At 40.2% G+C, this 23,698-nt stretch overlaps 1 protein-coding gene across 1 annotated transcript in view; it reads left to right on the top strand.

Moving 5' to 3' along the window:
* GPR107 (G protein-coupled receptor 107) overlaps window positions 1–23,698 on the top strand; it is an 88,184-nt gene that overhangs the window by 3,273 nt on the left and 61,213 nt on the right. The window contains exons 3-7 of the mRNA XM_030207846.1: window positions 5,515–5,565; window positions 6,353–6,441; window positions 14,641–14,741; window positions 15,335–15,372; window positions 19,935–19,979. Of these exons, the coding sequence (XP_030063706.1) occupies window positions 5,515–5,565; window positions 6,353–6,441; window positions 14,641–14,741; window positions 15,335–15,372; window positions 19,935–19,979 (324 nt within the window). The remainder of the gene's footprint in view (window positions 1–5,514; window positions 5,566–6,352; window positions 6,442–14,640; window positions 14,742–15,334; window positions 15,373–19,934; window positions 19,980–23,698) is intronic.

Raw genomic sequence — 23,698 nt, 5'->3', positions numbered from 1 at the left:
TTTTGCTAACTTTTTTTTTTAATGAAAAAGAAAAATGATAAATGTACGTAGTGCAACTGCACCTTGAGTATTGCCTGCAGTTCTCGTCACCATATCTCCATAAACATGTTGATCCTGAAGGGGGGGATTACAGTGATTTCCTTTTTCACTTACCCATAAATATTAAGAAAAACTCCAGAAAGAAAATAAAGCAGCTTAAAGACCAGCTGGTGTTGAAAATGCAGTAGCTACAATCAATCCTTTTACAATACATCAGCACCACATGCTAACTTATGGGCAGAGGCAAACCTGGAGGGAGAACTGTCTGACACTTAATGTATGTTTTTTGGTAGGTGATCATAGAATGTAGAAAAATATATTCCTAACCAACACGTCTACGTAGAATATCATAATATGACATGCATGTATGTTGGAATTTTAATCTCTAATTTCATGTAAAGATTTTTCATATATGCAGAATGAGAGAATCCTGAATTCCTCTGGAAGGGGTTGGATATTTTGAAGTAGCCTAGTAGAGCACTGGGCTGACAACCAGAGACATGAGGTTCAAATCCTGCTGCCCTCCCCCCCCCCCTTCCCCCCCCACTTTATGATCTCTGTTGTCTCAGGTATAGACTTAGATTGTGAGCCCTCCAGAAAAGAAGTCCATAGTGCAGCTGAACATCTCACTTTTTATAAAACTTAGTTCTTAGTCAGATTTCAGTGGAATACAATAGGTGAACAATTGAGATGCCCTGATAGAAAATGCTCACCCCAAATCCACATTTTCCCCTTTCCACCCACGAACAGAAAGTAATCCCAGAGGCCCATCTTTTAAGTTACACAACAGTGGTATTATCCCATATGATGGTAAACTGTGCTATTGTGAATCGTAGTTGCATAGAAAATAGTTTGCAACCTAAACGTATATAGGGGTTTAACCCTGTAAGTTCTATTGTACTGCAATTACTCTTCATGAGCATCAGTGGTCTATTATCTCAGAGACATGGTCAAAACTGCATAGCTTTCCACAGCTTAGTATAGTCATGTCCACGATCACAAAGTTCCAAAGTTAGCATGTCAAATAATGGGAGATTTTTATGATCCCTTGCCACAGAGCCAGCAATGGGCCTGAGTCATCTTTCCATGTTCTGGTAATTCCTATTTTTGCATCCAGTATGAGCAGATGACACCCCTTTGGGAGATCCCGTATCGACAGACCAATTTGGTAACAAACCTAACAGGCATGCATGTTTGTTCAGAGTCCAGTCCTTACACTGCCCAAGCTCTTGTCCCACACCAATCGCCAACACTTTTGGATTTTTGGGCAGTCCTACATAAATGTTCAAATGTACCTTTCTGTCCACATTGTTTCCAGCATGGTCCGTTACCTCCATCCCCCTTAATGTGGGTCTAGTAATTTCTTTGTATTTTAATATTGTAATTTATTATAATTAGTAGTAATAGTGCATTTATGGGCATATTGGTGTATACAAACCCATTCATCATCACACAGTTATCCAACCACACTTCCCAGTCCTTCTTTACAGAGGATTGTCTAGTGATGCATATAGCTTTAGAAAGTAATCCCTTGCATTGAGGGGATTTGAACAGAGTAGTGTCTACTCTATTGGGATCCATTTGTAAGTTGTCTTTAACATCTTTGCCCACTAGAAAATCCCTGCCATGTAAGTATTGATAAAATGGGATTTTCCACTGCAGGATTTCTTGTAACTGATTTAGGGGTAACTTGGAGCCCTGGGACAACAGGCTTCTGCAGAGCCTAAAATCTGCCCTCTCCATTCTATCTCTGAGAAGTAAAATAATCCATTGACTATGGGAGGTAATTCTTAAGTGCATTAAATGGATATATACAAACATCAAACTCTTCATAGGTACACCATTCCATCTATGAATTTTTATACATTTTTATATTCTTAAATTTTAACCAAATTACTTATCTTATTTATTTCGTCGGACTCAGGGGTATTACTGTCCGACATGCATGTTTTGCTCAAACAAGCAAGCTGTCTCAAGTGTTTTCTGTTTTAGGGGTAGGTCCTTGAGACAGCTCGCTTGTTTGAGCAAAACATGCATGTCGGACAGTAATACCCCCAAGTCCGACGAAATAAAAAAGTAATTTGGTTAAAATTTAAGAATATAAAAATGTATAAAAATTCATAGATGGAGTGGTGTACCTATGAAGAGTTTGTTTGTATATATCGCAACGTAAAGCCTGTAAGGGTGGTGGGCGGTGAACATCACTGAGGTCACTTTTGAATAAGAATATATGAATGTCTTGAAGAAAAAGCTGAAAGACACGATGTATATTCACTGAGAACAAGGGTGAAAAATATTGACTGGTTTAGCGAATCTTTGAAAATTTCAAATAAGTATGGCCATTCCACCCTGTCAATCAGTTGTTCTGCATCTATAGTGATGCAGAGGACTTTTTCACATCTTTTAGTAATGATATCAGTTAAATGTATAGCCCTTCTAGCATTATCTCCAAATTGCCTTCTTGAACAAACCCAGTTTGATCACTATGAATAAGTCTGGGGAGAATTCTATCCAATCTGTTGGCTAGGATTTTTGCAAAAATCATTGTTTAGCAGAGCTGTTGGTCTATACATTGCACATGAGGATGGGTCTTTCCTGGCTTCGGAAAGACAACCACATTTGCGTATACATAGGTTTGGGAAGTGGGGCACCTAGCAATACATCATATTTATTTATTTAATACATTAACCATAAGGCCCTTAAAGGAAATGGGCCAGAATACCTACTGAAACGCTAAACTTTCTACCGGGGCCTGTCTTTTTTTGCATTTGTGCTTTTTGAGTGCTGGAGGCTAGTTGGATTAATATACCTCTCATGTATGCTTTCCCAGCATCCCATGTTCCTCCCAAGGAGACTTCACCTGTATCGTTTAGTGTAAGATATTATCTCCATTTTTCTATCATAACCTTTTGGGTAGCAGGGTTACTTAATCAAGTATTAGCCCTCCACGTTGTTGCTCTTCCCTTCCTCTTCCTTAATTGGATGAGTACATAAGTTAGACCACAGGCCTACAGATATATATATATATGTTGTTTTTTTGTCTACAAAGAAGAAATCAATCCTAGATTAGGAGGTGTGTCTGCCAGAGAAATACATAATTTTCTTCTCTAGCAGATTGTGTACTCTCCAAACATCCTTCAGAGCATATAAGTGAAGACATCTGTTTAAATGGTTCCCTTCTCTAATCTCACTCTACCTGTTTTTAGACCTGTTAAATTTCTCCAAAGTTGCATTCATATCCCCCCCCCCCCCCCCCCCCAATAATATTGCATGTCCCTTCTGCTGAATACTTTTTAACAAGTCAGAAAAAATAGAACCCTTATTACCTGTTGAAGTATAAACATTATCGTAATTTCCCACTGAACAATTCTTCCCATCAACCAGACGTATTCCCAATATCATATTCTACTAAGGGTCTATTTTATTTATCAGTATGGCAACTCCCCTTGTTTTGGAGCTACCTGAAGAGTTATATATTCTATTCCAGTGCCTGCCTTTTTTTTTTTTTTTTTGCTTTTCTCCGGGTTCCAATTTGAGTTCTTATAGTAGAGCAATATCTAACTGCTTATCACGCAAACAGTTCAGTATCCACTTCCTCTTAATCGGGTAATTTATCCCCTCCCACATTCCAGGTTGCCAACTTATGAGGTTCCCACCTTTTAATTTGGATAATGGTGTTTCAAAATAGACCTGGCACATACTGTTGTTATATAATTTGTCTACCCTGTACTTTGTGAGTCCCCTACTACTACTACTTATCACTTCTATAGCGCTCTCCCTAATTCTCCTTCCATCCTTGAGCACAGGGGCGCGGCAGAAGGAAGATGCAGGGGCTGATGCGGATAGTATTAGGTAAAACACTGCCAGTATTCAGGGGAGGAAAACTGCCTTTAAAGGTAGGCCGGGGAGGGGGGGGGGGGGCGTTTGGCTCAGGGAGCTATGGTCCCTTGAGCCAGCCCTGCCTGTAACCCACATAGCACTAAACTTCAAAGGGTTAAGGTTTATACGATTAGCCTCCAACCATGAGGCTACTACTGATATTTAAGTGGAGAAAGGTCAGGGTGTTTGGTAAAAAAGACTAATGGTATGTTGTAAGCAAAAAAGTAACTGTCAATCCCTTTTGCACCAAAAGTGTGAGGAATGCTCCAGAATAGATTAAATAAGATAAAGGAACCCCCAGAAGCCAAAGAATATTTCTCTAAAACTGACAAATTAAAGGAAACAGCAAAAGTCCGATCTGCTAGAAAAGAAATAAACACTTTAAAACAGTGTCACCCAAACCACAGAGAATGGTCAATTAGATAAAAAGCCATATGGATATCCAAAGAAATAATGAGGGTGATTTCTACCCCCCCCCCCCTCCACTGGATTTCACTGGTACTATGTAATTCTGAAAATCCCAGTTGATTGGGACAGAGAAGATTCATTTTATCTGTGAAATTTCTTAATTGTAGAGAAAGAGCCCTATCAGTTTAGCTAAAAATTGGATGCTAGCGACAGGTCTATAATTGGCTGGAAGTAATGCATCCAGATTACCTTTTTTCAGAGCTAAGGGTAGTTCACCTGTTCACTACAGACAGAGCTAAAGGATGGGGTGAGTGGAATGAGGTTCTCAGCTGCACTACCTCCTTGGTATGCGTATTCATTATAGATATCCTGATAGGATTAGGTGTGATTCAAGGACGGGGTTGAGAAGCACTGGTTTAGTGGATGACTAAATATTTACTGTAATACAGGAGTATCTAAGTTTTCAGTTTGCTTTTACATGCTTGCTAAAACAGATTGGTAATTTGGCTTATGTTTTAATGGTTTTTATTGATGAGTCAACACTCTGAACAGAATCATTAAATTTAACATTTTACAATTGGAATACACGTCATATTTACATACAAACATCATAACCATCATCAATGTTTTATCATTTTCTCCCTCCCTCTCCCCCCCCCCCCCCCTTTAACATCCTCGCCTTATACTCCATACTTCATGGTACCTATTCCTTCCAATATACTCTACAGGACTTTACCAATCTAAAACTGTAGGTTAATGTCTCTGGGTAATTTGGCTTAAATGTGTGCCTTTTTCTCAGGTTTCGCTTTTGAAAGTGATTTATATGTATTTTTGATATATGTGTTATTTACTTTGCTGTTTAGCCACCCTGTGATTCTGGCATAGAATGTCCTTTTAGCAGCAGTAATCTCTCTGTCTTTCTAGTACTGTTCTTTTTAAAAAGCAGCGGTGAAGTAATATCAACATAATTTACTGATTTTCACAGTGTTTTACTGTTTGGTAGTAGAACTTCAAGACCTGTAATCTATACCTGCTAACACCTGACTCCTTCCTCATTCATAAATTAAAAAAAAAAATGTTTTAACTTGTGTTTCGCCTACCAAATGCAGAAAATGGAATGGTCTGATTGCTCGCATGCCTACTAATGCTTTATAACTATGATAATGATTAGTTTATTTTTCTGCTTAGTGTGGATTCAGTTTGGACAGAACCAAGAACGAAGGATTCCCCACTTACCAGGTAAGACCATAGGGCTTGTTCTCTATGCCGGTGCTTCTCTGTAATTTCAGCATCTGTTACATTCAAACATAGTAAGTGACAGTATATAAAGACTTGAATGGTCCATCATGCCCAACAGTTGGCAGAGGCAGTTCATTGCTCTGTCTCCAGGAAAACTCTTTGGAGGAGTGGTTACATTATCAGGCTGAGAACCAGGAAAGTCAGGGTTCAAATCCCATTGAGCTCCTTGTCACTTTAGGCAAGACATTTAATTCTCCATTGTTTCAGGTACAAACTTAAATTGTAAATTATACAGAATTTTGGGATACCTATAGCACCTGAATGTAATTCGCCTTTGACTATTACTGAAAAGACCTGAGCTAAATCCAGTCCAAACAATCCAGTATTCTTTGCTCAACTCTACCAAAGAAATCTGTAACTAGTACCACTAGGTGCTGTTCTTGGGCCTCTGCACAAACATAATATTTGGAGTCTCCAAAATTAGACATCTGACATACTTCACCTCTCCTCTCGCCCCCAGCCATGCAGACAACACAAATTTGGAAAGGCGAAATATATACCTCAAATTCAAATTAACTTCAATGTTTAATGTGGTTTTAGCATAAGTTCTTATCTCCAAGACACAGAACCTGCGTATTGTCACATCTCAGCCTACTGGTGTAGGTATAACCTTTTGGTTCAGGTGCCACCGTCTTGTGTCTGACAAGTGATGTGGAGCTGTGGTTCTCCTAGCTCTCATATTATGGTCCTTCCATGACGCTTTGTGTATGTGTGATCCTGCTCTTAGGATGAAGATGTGGATTACTGTGGGTTGAACAGGATCCCAGAACAGGATGAGTCCATCACCTTCCTAAAAGTGGACCTGACAACCAATAAGTGAGTAATTCTGCTCAAGACAGTGATTGACTTGTAACCCACATCATGTCTCTTTCTGTTGAGCTCAATACAGAGAGAGTTAGTACTTTGATTAGGGAGATGCCTTCCATTTTTAAAACCAGGCAACATCGATCTGAACAAACATTTGAAGGTGTGCACTTTAGTCAAATTATTGATTTTGAAAGTGCCTTTACCTGTTACTTGTTGAAATCTTTTTATTGAGGTTTAATAACAAATTACTGTACACCGCCTTGAGTAAATTCCTTCAAAAAGGTGGTAAATCCTAATAAATTAATAATAATATAACAGTAAGCATACAGTAATCAGACCTAACACTCTCTGTCCACAGTCCTACCAACAATTAAACCCTTAGCTTGGTCAATACATTGCCAGAACTCAATCCTCAGTCTGGAGCCTCATTCCTTAGAACTCCAAATCCACACCAAACTATGCTCCCACACCCACCTGAGGACCAGAAATCACAGGAAGCGCCTAAGAAATCATGGCCAAGTCTTAAAATAAGTTTTCCATGATTTCTTAGGCGCTTCCTGTGATTTCTGGTCCTCAGGTAGGTGTGGGAGCATAATTTTAAGACTTGGCTGTGTGCTCTAGGGGATAGCCATTGGAATTATGCTCCCCCACACCTCAAGAAGCTTCTTTTGTTGCTTGGAGGAAAAAATGGGCCCCTTGAGATTCCCATAACATAAGTTCATGCAGCTTGTTTCTCCAATACCAGATAGACTTTGGAGAGGACTGCAACCAATGACTGAGAGTGCACGTCTTCCCTAGAGTTCAGGACTTGACCACAAAAAGCTTTTCCCCGAGTGATATCCCTCTCAGAGTCTTGACTGAACTAAATAGAGCCCCATCTAGGGTGACCCAGACAGGGCTGCCCAAAATTGATTGGAGAAAATAGCAACCCAAAAGGCCTTAGTCGATCAACATTTTAGGCAGTTGGGGGTATCCACATTGCTCTATTTTTTGAGAAAAATAGGTTCTACACACAGTCCAAAAATGACTTTCCTGCAACTCTGCACTATGGACCAGCTGAGGAATCCTGCAAACTGCTGCCAATAAAATCTCAATCCTAAAAGGCCTACCCAGATCTTGCTCCCACCATCCAGCCACCTCGCCCAAATCTAAGGCTGGGGAGTGTTTAATAAGTATCTTATGAAACCATGAAATCGAGACCTGTCCCAAGACATCCCCTTCCAGAAACTCCCGAATGTGAACACTAAAGCTCAGTGCCAAATGGGGTTTAGAAAAGAAGACAAATAATGAAAAAGTTGAAGATAGGCAAAAGTATCATACAGACCAAGACCGTAACGCTGCTTCAGATCCTGAAAAGTACAAAAGGACCCGTCCACTTTAACCAGATGCTCCAATAAGAAAATACCCTTGATATCCCGCCTGAAAGCTCCATTATTCATCCCAGGGGAAAACATTGCCACCGATAGGGAGAAAGATGCTACAAGAAGGTTCCTGCTGCCACAAAGAGAGAATCTCTGTCCACAAGTGCCAGAATGTAATAGCACACTTCTGTTAAACAGAATAGAAATCCATGCCAAGTTTGCATGGGGAAGATAGTTTAGGTGACATGGGTGAAAATACGCACTCTTCAATCCCAAATCAGTAAGGTAGATGAACCCGGAGATGATGTAAAAGACAAACTTGTTTGTATTTTTTAAGATCTGGCACCCCCAGTCCTCCCTGGCCCCAAGAGCCAAAAAGAGAACATCGCTGAAGTTTATAAGATTATTGTACCCAGTTCCTCCTGGATTTCAGGCCATAGTTGAATATAGCAACACTGTCATGAACCGCCTAGCCACCCACCTGTGGCTAACCCTGTGGCCACTTAGAGGGTCTATCCCCAGCACAGCTCAGGTCTGCCTGAACCTGCCACTTGTACTCTGCACTGGCAACCCTCCACCCCCATGCACTAGGTTCCACTTGCCTCTGGGCGAGTCTCCCACCCACAAGTTATCCCTGGTGATTTCTAGGTTACTGGGGCCACACTCCCAGTGGTCCCACAGTTCCTAGAAAGCACTCACAGATCCAACACACAAACCACCAGGATTCTTAGTCCAGACAGAGTCAATAAACTAAAAAAAGGTTTATTGTCAAAAAAATATTGAACAGTGAACCATAAAAACAGATAAAACAAAAACAGGTAAATAATAGGTAGCTGAATAAGGATCAATTATAAAACTATCTAAAATTATTATCACTACCTCGATAGTGCCTGGAAAGTACAGGAAATATAGCTGCTCACAGGTTACAGAATATAACTTCTCACAGGGACAGGTCTCAGTAAAGAGAACTTTCTCTCTACTTCCAAACTGAGACTGGAGAAAAAGCCAGTACATCCTGGCTGAATTTGAGCTCCTGGGCCAATCAGATCCCAGAAAAACATTTTTTAAAAGTAGCTGGCCTCATCACTGTGAGTTACTTCCTCTCAGTGTTAAACTAAAGAAGGAACAGTCATTTTTTCTGTGACAGCTTTAAACATAAACATACACCACCTGCTGGCCAAACTAGAGAAATGCTGTTCATGAAATCAAACATATAAATGGCGAGTGACCGAACTCACTCGCAAATGCGCAGTAGAGACTTCCCTCTCTGTCCCGCCCCCGCGTCAATACGTGATGATGGGGGCGGGACAGAGAGGGAAACTGCGCTCCCCCCCCCCCCCCCCCCGAGGTCGCTGCCGACACCCCTCAACCCGGCCCAGGCCCTCTGATCGCAATTAATTCAACTTACATAGCTGCAGCACGCAGATCAGCTGAGCTCCGGTCGGCCTTCCTTCCCTGCCTGTGTCCCGCCCTCGCCGACGGTACGTCACACGAGGGCGGGACACAGGCAGAGAAGGAAGGCCAGGCCGACGGGAGCTCAGCTGATCTGCGTGCTGCGGCGATGTAAGTTGAATTAATAGCGAACAGAGGGCCCGGGTGGCGGCGGCTACTCCGGGGGGGGGGGTTACCGGTAGCGGCGACCTCGGGGGGGAGGGGGCAGCGGCGACCTCGGGGGGGAGGGCGGGGCCTTGGAAAACCCCCATTCCAATAGTAGCCCGTTTTAACGGGCTCAACGGCTAGTATTCCTATAATATGTTGGAAAATTCACCATTTCACCACAAACACCTATATAATAAAAAGTATAGTTTTAATATGTCTTATCTTCTAATACACCTTCAAGTTGGCTCATCCTGGGAGATCTCTCTGATACTTTCTAAGAAGCAGTGCAACTCCTATTCTGTTCTTTGATATTCTTTGCCCATCTCACTGGCTTGGCTGCCTTTTATAATAGGACTAAAGGGTTGGGTAATTACTAATTTCTGGTTTCCTTAAAAAAAAAAAAAAGTAAAGTAACATACTTATTCTGTTATATACAACATGTTATGTTGAATCAGGTATGTTTATTTGTTTCTTGTTGCTGAACTTCAATTGAATAAAACTTATTGAAACAAAATTTGATCAAATAGCTGTCTGAGAGATCCATTTCAAAGTAGAGGGTAGACTAAGCTGCCAAATGTTTAAAAAACTTCAGGAGGAAAATCTTTGTCTGACAAACATGAAACTGGGCCTGAGAGAAAATTCTCAGACCATGAACATTAGATCACGTCTTCCCTTCTTTCTGATGTATAATTGAATCTGACAGGATTACTTTTTTTGTTGTTTTTTTAATTTGCCAGAAGTCTTTATTGACAGTTCAAACAAAACATACAACACACCCGACTGCTGGATAAATGAGCCGAAGTCAAGCAGGTGTTAAGTACCAGCAAAATATTACTTTAACAGCATTTTCTCTAAGGGGCACATAAGGAGACACCCTTGCCAAGGCCCTTTCCAAAGTCTTCCACTCATCGTCCCTTAACTCCAGGTCCAGCTCATGTTTCCAGTTCCTTCTAAGAAAAGTATATACTGGAGATCGTGTGCAAATATGCTTATAAAGACAGGTTATCAAGCCTCTCGTGGTCTTACATTCCTCACATAAGTCCTCCAGAAATAAATCTTCCCGTGTTACTACTGAACGAATAGATTTCCCACTAAGGAAATGTGAGATCTGGAGATAAGCATATCTGTCTTGTTTAATACATGGGTATTCCTCCTTTAAGAAGGAAAATGTTTGCAGAGTCTCTTCCTCAAACATTTGACCCCAGGTCTTTAGGCCCTCCATGTACCATCTAGTGAACACACCTTGTGTATTTCCCGGGGGAAAAAGGGGATTATAGGTGACTGGTGAGACAGGTTACTCTTCGGACGTGTGAAAAAAGTGTCCCAGTAGTGGAAGGTAGTATAGATCGATGGGCACATTCCTGACCCCAGGGCCCTGTGTTTTCGGGGGAGCCACACTAGCGCACCCAGCAGCCTGACACCCAATGAAAATTGTTCCAAATGTACCCACAACTTGTGTGGCAATGCATGCTACCACTGTATTGCTGCACACGCTGGCGCTGCCCTGTAATACCAATAGATTGTCTTGATATAGAAATGACAGAGGCCTATATGAAACGCATTGTGCGATCTTGTAGATTAGAGAGAATCCTCCTGAGTATCTTGAAAGTAAGTACCTGGAACAGATACAGCAGACGGGGTAATATGTTCATTTTAATCGTGGCTATTCTACCAAACCAAGACAAGGTCAAGTCCTCCCATCTTTCCAAGTCCAAGGCTAGGGCTCTAACCACACCTGGGTAATTAGCGGAAAACAAGTCCGAAAAGCACGGGGTCAAAAGGACTCCCAAATAGCGGATTCCTTTCGCTGCCCAGCAAAAAGAAAATGAATCCTGCAAAGAACTCACCTGATGACAGAGTAACATTAAGAGCCTATGACTTAGTCATATTGATTTTGAATCCTGATACCACTGAGTAGTCGTCTACAATTCGCAGGAGATTTGGGAATGAGGTCACTGGATACGTCACAGTTAACACATCATCAGCAAAGAGTGCCATTTTATGCTCTCTCTCCACCATACAGACTCCTGATAATCTGAGAGGATTTCTAAAAGCACTTGCTATGTATCAGAAATAATTAAGGTTGCATAGTTGGTATGTTCAGTGTGAAAACAAGAGGCAGATCAATTAAATCACGTGAGTGGTCTTAAAAATCACTTATTATATATGGCCAAAATTGTTTTTATAGCAAAGAATTTTTTTTTAGACTGCTAGAGACTGCAGTCAACAGAAATCGACAGTTTTTTTTTCAGTTAGTGTCATGTAAATGTTTTCTTGAGTTCTATGATATGAAGTGAAAGGAATTTAGTATAAAAATGAGTTTGCATTAGTATTGGTACTAGGATTCAGTGGCAGAGCTCATGAAATAGCATGCACCTTCATTATGAATTCTTCTCGGTGGAAAGAAGAACTCACCACAGAAAGTGTCATATTCTATTCTTCTTGTGGAAATTAAAATTTGAAAATAATTTGTGCTCCCTACTCTGCAAACTCTTAAGATACAGTGTAATAGTTACACCTGCATTTTTTTTTTTATTTTATCTTACTGTGCTTGTCATACCTTTTTTCTTTATTCTGTTGAATATTTTCTTCCTATCACTTCAGCAACATTAAGAGTTCTGTTGTGGATTATTGGCAAGTACTAAATGGGCTGTGGCATTTTTTGCATCAGCAGCGTGATAATATATTTCACAGAAGCAGCAAATGCACACTTACAATCTGTTATTGGCAACTGTTTTCTTAGACTTTTTTTCCCTTTAGCAGAAAATTGAAGACAAGATTGTGAACATATCTTAAAGGTTTTAACTTGAGAGCGTATTGGGTGCTAGCAGCAACAAACAGTGCGACATTGAATTTTATTTATTTTTCAAAGCTTGTCTCTTCCGAGCCAGAAAGTTTATCCTGTTCAAAGTTGCTTAAGCATTGATTAGTTTCTGGTGTCTGTCCTCCAGACTGAGGGTATTTTGTTGCAGTATGATTTGATCGTGTGTACGGTATTATTTAAACTGGTCTTAACTTGTGGTATTGGTAAAATATGTAATTGTCTTTAGTCTGTGTGAAATATGTAATTGTCCTTTGTTGTTGTAATCTTTTATTATTTTACCTGCCTAGAATTGTAGATAGGCAAGGTATACATTTTTTAAATAAATTAAAGATTTTATATACCACTTTTTGCAAGTCGCAATAAAGTGGTTTACAATATGTGTGGTTTGTCTAGTGATGCTTTCAAAAAAATGTTTACTTGGCATCAATTTCATAAAGATATCTTAGCCATTTCACTTATTCCAGTATTTGTCTTGTAGTGTTCCAGCTTAACTTTTTCTGTTTTATATAGTTCAGTTTCTTTTACTTGGAGAGAGAGGATTCTTCTCACTTTTTCCCTTGTTAAGAAATGACTGTGATGTTGGAACTTCCTAGCTTATTTTTATTTGGCAGCTTCATTGGTAAGAACCAATCTCATTCGGCAGTGATGTGAACAACAAAAGTCTCGGATATTAGGCTATAGTTTAGCTTTATCTAAGGCAGTTAACTGGATCTATAGGATTAACTCTATAATATCACGTACATTACGTATAGTCCAGTATGTTATAAGCAGATTTGCAGCAGTCTGATTGAAATATTCATTCTATATATGAGGATCCTCAACTTAGTCTCATCAGATGTATATACCTAGCAGAAGCTAAATTTAAATTTGTGAGTCAGATTTAGACATGGCTTATGGTTTATTTTACTTCTTATACTGTCTTTCCTTAATAAATAACAAAGAGGTGTATATAGCAAATCAATACAAAATAAAGGAACATCAATCAAGAAAAGAGAAATGCAGAAAGCAAAGTAGAAGTACCAAAATACCAGTCTGTCCTCAGGTCTCATGGCATCTCCATCTCAAATGATCAAATGCTAAAGCTTTCATAGAATTAGCAGCAGAATTTAAGATGTCTTTATAGTCATTATACATCTTAGTAAATTCACATTTAAATTGATCAGTAGCAGAGGCTCATCATGTTCCAGAACTGCTCTGTAAATAATTCCTGCTTGTCCCCGCTCCTTTGGAAACTGTATTTCAGATTTATTGTTCTGAACACAGGATGTTTAAAAGCCAAAGTGTTTTTGTGTTCCACAATCATTGAGCACTGAAACTCTGCTCTTCATTTGAAGCTTGATGTAAAATCTGAGCCATTAGAGGTTATCTGTGCATAGCAAAAACAGAGAATGTATGAATTTGTTTTGCATATACATATTTCCAACTGAAAACTCCAGTTCATTTTGTGTGTACATATTGTGTTTTGACACGTGTTGGCAGAATTTTGGTTAGTTGTACAAAGGAAGCTTACTGTAGGTAGGAATTTTTTTTTCTTTTAATTGGGGAGGGGGGGTTTACACTTGATGCCTTGAACCCATACATCATGATTAACCATTGCATGTTTTCTGAAGATATCATCTTAGTTGTAATTTTGGAGGAATAGTGTAGCAGAGTCTGTTTCATTAGAACAAATTGTTTGGAAGGCAAATATTCTTCATGGTTCAAGACAAATTGTCGCCTGGCGTTTAATGTAGTTGTGTGATAGAACAAGGCAGATAATACTTTGCTTGTAAAGATATGATGTGTAAATTATTATTTTGGGTATCATTCTGTGTTTTCTGATAATGCATGTGGTGGTCGTTTCACTGGGTATCCATAAACACCATTGTAAAATACATTGATAGTCATAATTACTCTAGGAAGATTTTGCCCATGGGAAACATCTCCTGCAGTTTGCATCTGGAATAGTGCAGATATTGTTCCCAGCCTGTGGCACTGTAACTGGCTAGGAGGAGGGGTGGGATACTAGATACTCCAGTGACTTTTTTTTTTTTTTTTTATTGGCTGAATCTCCCCTTGGATTTCAGGCTTGGCTTCTGCCATTGTGTGGTAGAAGCTATCTTTGGATCCCTAGAGAGAATGGCCACGCTGAAATGGTTACGCTTTGAAGTAAGAAATCATTACTGGCTATTCATTAAACGTGTGACTAAGATAAACAGTGTTTGCATTTTATTTTTAGCAACTGAGAACATTTCTAGTAAAAAAAAGAGTGACGCTAGAACAGACACAGTATGTGTGTGTGTGTGTATGTATGTATATATATGGCAGGATGCATTATTAAGACAAAACAACCTCTCGCAAGCATTACCAGGGAACCCATGTTGGACACACATGGATCTTACTCCCTCACAGACTGTGCCTCAAACCTGTCTTTACATTTTGCAGTGTGAAGGTAACGAAGCACAATGGAAAGGCAGCTACGCTACCAGATATCACCTTCAAACAGCCTGGAAATCTGTCTAGCACCGCCAAAGCTGATGCTTCAGGTACTGCAATTTCTTCAATGAGGGGTGGGATGAAAGCCCCAATGCCCTAGATAACAGGTTCTTCAAGGTAGGGTGGACTTGATGCCCTAGATTGGGGGTCTTTAACCCAGCCTGGTTTTCAGGATTTCCACAATAAATATATGATCCATTTGCATTCACTGTTTCCATTGCATGCAAATAGATCTCATACCTATTCATTGTGGAAATCCTGAAAACTAGGCTGAGTTGTGGACCTTGAAGACCCCTGCCCTAGGAACTGTGAATTCACAGGGTAAAGACAGTTGGTGCCTCAAGAAATACTTACTTTTTGCTCCCACAGAGCAGAATGATATCCCAAGTAAACTTAACTCCATTGTGTGGGGGAGGGAGTGGCTGTCTCTCTGATGCTCCAGTTAAGCTGAATCACCAGTGTTGCCACCTTTCCATACCAATATATATCTGTCTAATGCTATGCCATATCAAGCTGCTATTCATGATTACCAACAACTACTTTCAGGTCCTATTTGGATGAAAATCAATCTAAAATTTTCACATTATATTGTTAAATATAGTATTCAGTAAGAAATGCATGTGTAATTTTTCTCTGTTCTCAGGTGAAACTCAAAGCAAAAGCATCATTGAAGGAAAAACGGTAAGATTGTTTGGAGTAGAAGAGTAGCCTAGTGGTTATAGCAGTAGGCAGAGAACCAAAGAAGCCAACGTTAAAATCCCCCTGCCACTTCTTGTGATCTTGAGCAAGTCACTTAACTCCCCAATGCATCAGGTATAAACTTTGGAGTGCTGGATTACTACCCTGTGTTAATATTTAGTGTGCATTCTTGCACATTAACACACACAAATGCAATCTACCATGCATACTGAAAGGCTTTGCCTATCATAAAAACTGTTTCTACTTCGTAAATCAGCTGAAAGTCTGTTTCTTCTCCAAAGCCTTTGATGGAAGAAGTAACTAACTAAATAGGGTTTGCTTACAACATATGCACCTTTTTGAGTGCAGTTTTTTCCTTAATCTAGTCAGGCTTATCACTCTTGTTTCTCTGTCGTTATGTGTCTATATCAGGCTTGTCCAACTTTTTTCTATCGGGGCCACATTTTATATTTTGTAACATTTAGAGGGCCAAAATACCCATGCAGGCACACTAACTTTATGAGAATTACACACTCATGCAGTCCCTAACACCCAATCTCTCTCTCTCATATGTACCAGCCTTCATACACACTCTCTCTCTCTCTCTCTCTCTCTCTCTCTCTCTCAGCCCTCTTCACTTTCACCCAGTCATTCCCTTCACTTGGCTACAGCTGCAGTAACAACAGTGGGATTCCTACTTCTCCGTCACAACTCAGTTCTCTGCAAGCTTAAGCTGCGTGGTGCTGGAAGTTCGGGTTGGTCTCACGGTTTCAAGTGCCAGACTGCATGGCTTAAGCTTGCATAGAGCTGAATAGCGGTAGGGAAGCAGGAATCCCATTGTGTTTACTAGAATTATCAAGCTTCTGCATCCAGGTAATATCAAGTGGTGGGCTGAATTTTGACTTGTATGTTCCATCTCCACTTATCCTCTTTGCTATCTAGTAAGATGTTTTACTATTAAATAGTTTATATGTTGTGCGTTTATATAACAGTTTAAAAGAAATAATGTTCACCAACACCAAAATCTCCCTTTCCCCATACTCTTATCCCCACCCTACCACACAATCCAGAATGTATCCCAAGTGGATGCTTCAGAAGACCTTGGCTCTGATGACACCCAGAGTCAGCCAAACCATAGCCTAATGAAATGTCTGCAGTAAATGGCACATCCACATGCAATCATAAGGTGTTATGACTTAGGGTTAGGGACTGAAAATCTATAAAAACTGTGTCTTGTGTTTACGGGAGCCACAATCTTCCCTCGCTTCCCAAACAGCCAGCAAATGTAATTGATTTCTCCATTTCCAGTATTCAGGACGCGTTATTTGTGTCCGAGACTGTAAAATGTATTTCAGTTCCAAGAGGCTCATTTTCCTGAACAAAGCTCCTCCTTTCATCGTAATCTCGAAAGGACCCAGATATATCCAGCAATAGTTGTTCAGTTCACTCCTCAAGTCTTTTGCTAAAATAACAGCCATATATTGAGCTATTTTTTCCAAAATGATTACAGGACAGTCCCAGAGTGATAAAATGTACTGTCTGCCCTCTGACATTTGATAAAAAATGGAAATAATGTTCTAACTACCCTGTAAAGCTGTACCTTTGTGAAATAGGCTCTGTGCAACACTCTAAAATAGCATTCCCTATAATTTGCATTAGACGTCAACCCGGATATTCCTTTGTTCATCAATTCCCAATTTCTCAAACTTTTTCCTAAAATCTTGCTCCCATTTCCGCTTCACCGGTTTCATATCTGTGTCCCACTCCAGTTTATAAAGGACTTTTGTGCAAACCAGAGATAGAAGTGGTACATTTGGGTATCTCATGCAAAAATGACCTAGTTCATTTGCCCACTTAAAGTTTAAGTAAATCCGTGTTTAATCTATTAAAATAATGCTTCAGCTGACAGCAAATTGTATTGCCCCAGTGAAACCCCCCCCCACTCACTGCTGCAAAATGTCTGAAGGTATAATTGATCCCTGTGCTTCCCAGGTAGAAAATGTTAGATTCTCTAGCTCCGGCTCAAAGTACATATTCCATACTGTCATCTAAGTAATAAGGAAGTAGCCCATGCTTTATTTGCACAAGAAAGTTAAAATGATATGGTGAATAATATGCTGCCTCTAAAGTCATTGGGGTTGTTGCTGAAGGAACCAATCTCTTTTGTGTCTCAGTAAGCACACAATATTATAAATTTTCAGATTTGGCAGCCCCAACCCTCCCTGACCCCAATTGCCCATCAGGTATTGCAATCGCAGTTTGGGCTTCCTCTTTACCCAACAAAATTTGATTGAAACGTCTCAAGTCTTTTTGTGGTAAACATATTGGCAATGTTTGCATTATGTAGAACCACTGAGAAAATATAACTATGTAAATCAAACTAAAATGCCCCACCAGGGAAAGCGGTAAATCACCCCAACTGTCCAAGTGGTTTTTTAGTTGTTTTCTAGCATTTGGGTAACACTAATAAAATAAATTGAGTAGTAGTCAGCATCAGCTGGATCCCTAAATATTTAAAAGAATTGGATGCCCATTGCAGCGGGAAGGAGGGCCTGTCTCTATCGAACTTAGGGCTTCCGATTTTAATAGATTCAGCCGAAAACCTGGGTAAGCACATTCTAGTATCAAACCCAAGGATTATTTGGATTCCACTATTTGTACCAGGATATCATTGGCGAAAGCTGCAGGTTTAAATGATTCTGTGCTTATTTGTGTACCACAGATATTTGGATTAGCATGTGTGTTCCCAGTCAGTGGTTCCAAGGTTAATACAAAGAGCAGAGGTAACCCTGCTGTGTCCCTCGACAAATAGGGAAGCTTTCCGAGTCACAACTGTGTTACCTGTAATTGAGCTCTTGGTGAAAGCAGAGAGCTTTTACCATAGATATAAATCTCCTAGGGAAACCATATTTGGCTAGCATGGCATATAGGAATCCCCAGTGAACACGATCAAATTCCTTTTCTGCATCAAATCTTGTAGAAGAGATGGTTGATCCACTCACCTTCTGTATTCCAAAGATGCCAGAATTTGTCTTAAATTTTTAGCCACTGATCACTCTTTAACAATTCAACTTGCAAATCATGTATAATCGCTGGCAGAACCCTAGCCAGTCAGTTTGGCCATAACTTTTTCCAAGAGTTTCACCTCATAATTTGAGAGAGATTGGTCGATAAGACTCGGGAATGGTAGGGTCTCTGACTTTGGCAACATTATGATCTGGGCTAGGTTTAAGGTATCCCTAGTGTGGACATGTCCGTCTATGAGGCTGTTTACTAGTCTCATAGGGGAGCCAGTCAAGGCATACCCCTAACTTGGTAATGGAAGTGAAAATTTCCCTCAATCAGAAGATAATCAGTGTGAGATTGCGTAGAGGCAAATGTGTAAAGTCTTTCTCCAAAGGTAGTAAAACTCTCCAAAAATCATGTAACAGGTAGCAAAAATTGGGGAGCCCCCTAGACTGAACATAAGAATAGCCATACTGGGTCAGACCAGTGGTCTATCTAGCCCAGTATCTTGCTTCCAACAGTGACCAATCCAAGTAACAAGTACCTGGAAGAAACCCAATTAGCAGCAACATTCCATGTTACCTATCCCGGGGCAAGCAGTGGCTTTCCCCATGTCTATCTCAATAGCAGACTATGGACTTTTCCTACAGAAACTTGTCCAAACTTTTTAAAATCCAGATACTGCTGTTACCACATCCTCTGGCAACAAGTTTCAGAGCTTAACTATTCTTTAGGTGAAAAAATATTTCCTCCTGTTTGTTTTAAAAGTATTTCCATATAATTTCATTGAGTGTCCCCTGGTCTTTGTACTTTTTGAAAGAGTGTAAAATTGATTCATTTCTACCCAATTTACACCACTCCAGATTTTGTAGACCTCAATCATATTCCCCCTCAGCTGTCTCTTTTCCATGCTGAAGAGCCCTAACCTCTTTTGCCTTTCCTCATATTGGTCTATGTGCCAAATCAGTCAAAATATTATATAGACACATCTCAAATGGAGAAAAAAAATCACAGTTCAACAGAGCTCCATTTCGGAGACCATTCCTTCATCAGGAGCCCCACCGATGACCATTCATTGCATCTTCAATATGGATCATCATGCTAGGGCCAGAATATGCAAAAGCTATGTCATTTGCTGATCTTGGGTAGTGGTAACTGCTTTGCATTAAGTGTATTTCCCACAACAGTTAACATTGGAGGTTTTTTAATTACTGTGTTTTTAATTTAGGCAATTTGAACACCCAGCAACTGCAAAACATTACTGCACTTTAGTTAATAGGACCCTTAACTTGATTCTGACTTATAGAAACCAGCAACCAAAATACAATTTGACAATTGGCAACTTTAATTTGTGGACACACTTTCATGGCCAGTTTTCGTAAATCTATGGTGTACTACATTCTGGTTGTATTGTGGCAGTTTCTAGTTGAAGGCAGACCTAGAGGGAAATGGTATAAAAATGGGTACTGCATATGAAACATTTTGAAACATTGTTTTGCTTTGTGCATGAATATGTCATCCTCTACCTCTTATAAGTTTTTCTTCCTTCTTTCCTGCAGGACAATTATTCTTTATCCAAAGCTGGAGGACCTGTTTCTTTTGAGGTAATGATTACTACTGAGTGCAGTGGATTGTTCCTCGCCTAGAATGAGCTTCATTTTAGCTGCTCAGCAGGACATAGTTTTTAAGCCTTTCCTCTCTCTGCATAGAACTACCTATCTCAGGAAGATGGTGTGCCATAGACTTCAGCTTGGTATTCACATACAGTAGTGACCGTTATCTGAGAAATGAGGTGTGATCAGTATGTCAGCTGATGCATTTCTGTGGCTACCTGGCTGCTGGTCATATGAAGAGTCAGTGAACAGTGTCCAGGAAGTTAGGGCTGACCAGATGAGGATTCAAGAATATTTAATTTAAACAGAAGTCTTATATACCGTAGTGGCCATGAGATCTGTTCAGTTTACAGTAACACTCATACAGGTGGAATATAACAGACCATACATAAAAGCAGGTAAAATACTGCTTAAAAAGCCAAGTTTTCAAGAATTTCAAAAACTTCCATCATACTGCCAAATTCAGCATTCAAAAGTTTTGGAAATTTCTCTTCATATTGTTGGAATGTGATGCCTGCTATTTTTGATACTTAAAAACACATTCAGCCTGTGAATATATGTAGGAATTTAAACCTATAAGGCTGTGGATGGGTGAGAGGTCTGTGTTCTCTGCCCATTCTCTCTATAAAATACTAGACTCATCTCCAGTTACCTCATGTTTCTAGTACTGAGCATCTTTTGTACACATCCTATATAATAATTCTCACCTCCAACAGGATGTGCTTGGGACCGTGCCTGCCGGAAGTGGTCTGCTAGGCAGGCACGCACTGACCTCAGTGACATCAGTGACAGACAATTTGGCAAAGCAAAACAATCTGAGTGCTGGCCATTAGGACACAGGGTTGATAGGAGAGTTTTAAAAGACTGAAGGAACCGAAAGTGTTAAATGGGGGGAGGGGGGAGTTGTGAATGACTGAAAGACATGCAAATTTGGGACAGGAAAACAATCTGAATGCTGGCCATTAGGACACAGGGTACATAGGACAGTTTTAAAAGACTGAAGGAACCAAAAGTGTTCGGGGGGGGGGGGGGGGGGGGGGCAAGTTCTGAATGAATGAAAGAAATGAAAATTTATGAGAGGAACACAATCTGAATGCCGGGCATTTGTACACAGGGTAGATAAGACACTTTTTTTAAAAAAATGAAGGATGTGAAAGTATTACATCTTGGGGGAGGGGTGAGGAGGAAAGCGGTGGGGTATCCGGATACTGGGCGTTAGGACCACGGGGGTACATAGACTTTTGAACGCCTTAAGGAACCCAAAGTGTGGGAAGGAGGAGGAAAAGGAGGGGAGGGAACGGGGTGAGGGGCATTAGGAACGGAAGGGGGCCCTGTCACACACACTCTTTCTCACACACACACTCACACAGACAGTCTCACTCTGTCACACACCCGCACATTCACTCTGGCTCTCTTTCTCAAACATACACACTCCCAGGAAAACCTTGCTAGCGCCCGTTTCATTCGTTCCAGAAACGGGCCTTTTTTACTAGTCAAATATTTGAATTCCTTTGTGGTGAAGTATAGATTGAGGTGTTATGTATTCCTTTTCACTTGCACAATCCCAAGTACTGTATACAGGTCATATTACAAGGGGTCAAGATCCCACCCTATCAGGATCCAACATCAGCACAGTTTACTGGTGCCTCCAGGCTGGTCAGGACTGCATAGAATTTCAGACACACGAGACCCTGTGAAGTATGAGGTGAAGATTTCAGTTTCTGTCCAGGAACGCACCAGCAAGCTGCTTGTCAGAGGTAACCGGCTGTCTAGTTTGAAAAGCCGGCTCAATTACTTCATGCTTCTGCAACTCTGAAGCTGGCAAGCAACTAATAGAGGGAGAGGAGATCTGTTTCCCATAGAGAAAGCCAGCTCCTTCAGTACTGAGCTGTAATGATTTAGTACAAAATGTAGTGATTTCATCTCTGAAATCACATTGTTGGAATATACAATTGGGGTAGGGGGAGTAAAGTTTCCTAGGCTAGTTTAGCCAACAAAAAGGGTCAAAAAGTGTAGCCTTGATGAAAGAAGTGGTGGTACTTTTCATGGGCAAAAGAATATTTATTAAATATCTGATGTACTTTGAGAAAATAGCACATTCAAACTGAGGAACTTAGCAGATCTGACCTTTCAACAGAAGACTGGGAATTGAAGGTCAGATCTTTTCAGTATTTTGCGATTTCTTACAACAGAAAGATACAGAATTATTATAGTAGACCAGTGTTTCCCAATTTGGTCCTATAGTATCCGCTTGCCAATTAGGTTTTCAGGATGTCCACAATGAATATACATGAAAGAGTATTTTATTCTACTGAGCTCCCCTCTTCAACTTGCACCGAAACCTTAGTGGTCCGTACGAACTCCACACCTTTGCTTTTCTCTTATTTAACTGTCCTCCTTCCTTACCCCAGACTAGTTGAGTCCTATCTTCAGGCCATTATTGCTGCCACTGTTCACTTCCCTAATGTTCTTTTTTGAGTGATTTCAGCATCATGTTGATGCCCCTTAGTCTCATAGGGGCATCGCGATAGACATTTTCTTTCATTTCTTTCTGATCTTAATCTTAACCAATGGTTTCTATCTCTGCTTGCCAAGACAGCCATACCCTTGATTTGCTTCTTTCCCCTTCAGACACTCGTTTCAAACCAGCCTTCTTTTCTTTATACAGGTCCTGTAGTCGGACCACTCGCTGATTCTGTTCTCTATTACTTAACTTTTGTCACCCTCTCCAGTCACTCCAAAACACTGCTATCTATGTTTGTCATATATGTAGGTTCCATCATGTTACCCCCCCCCCCCCCCCCCTTTACTGCAGAAGTATCACTGGCTTGTGGTCGAACAGCGTGTTATTTTCAAGCTCCTCACTTTCAAGGCTTTAAGATTGGTGTCCCTCCTTACTTATCAAATCTTACAATTCCCTATTGCCCATCTCATTTACTCTGTTCTCTTAATGATTTCTGACTCATTCTCCTCAGTCCTAGAAATGCATAACTTGAAGGCACCATGCTTTCTTTTTTGTCTCCTCTTCATTGTGGAATTCCCTTCCCCTGCCTATTCAATCTGAGCAATTTGTTTTAAACTTCTGTTGAAGACTTGGCTCTTGAAAAAGGACTTTTTTTTTTTTTACATTAGGTTGGAGTGGCTGTTGCCCTTACGGTTTGTTCTTTTTTTCTTTTCCTTACCTTGGCTTGCCCACCCTTGCCCTTTCCCATGTTTACTCTTAGGTATGTATGAGTATATGACTGTGTATTCTTTCCTGTCACAATTTGTAGTTCTTCTGATTCTCTTTTTTATTTTTAATTTTGTAAGCTGCTGTGATCTACTAGTTATATATGGCGGAATATCAAGCACAAGTAAACCATAAACCATTTGTATACAATGGAAGCAGTGTATGCAGATCAATGTTACGTATATTCATTGTGAATATCCTGAAAACCTGACTGGCAAGGGGGGTACTCCAAGACCAACTTGGGAAATGCTGTAGTAGGTAAAGGAAGGGAAAAGCTTTAGCAACAGATGCCATAGCTGAAACATGGCGTCAACATCCACTAAATATTTTCCTTCCCTGGTATGCAACACCAAAGCTAGAAAAGTAACTTGATAAATAATTCTTTTAGCTCTGTATGGGCTCTAGACCTTAGTTTTCAGAATACTAAAAATGTTTGACAAGTTTCTCTCATCCATTCAGATATACGTTTTTAAGGTATTTC

This window comes from Microcaecilia unicolor, chromosome 6 (assembly GCF_901765095.1).
Source record: "Microcaecilia unicolor chromosome 6, aMicUni1.1, whole genome shotgun sequence".
Classification (NCBI taxonomy): Eukaryota; Metazoa; Chordata; class Amphibia; order Gymnophiona; family Siphonopidae; genus Microcaecilia; species Microcaecilia unicolor.
Note: the sequence above shows the minus strand (reverse complement) of the source record. Positions and strands in the feature narration are given on the sequence as shown.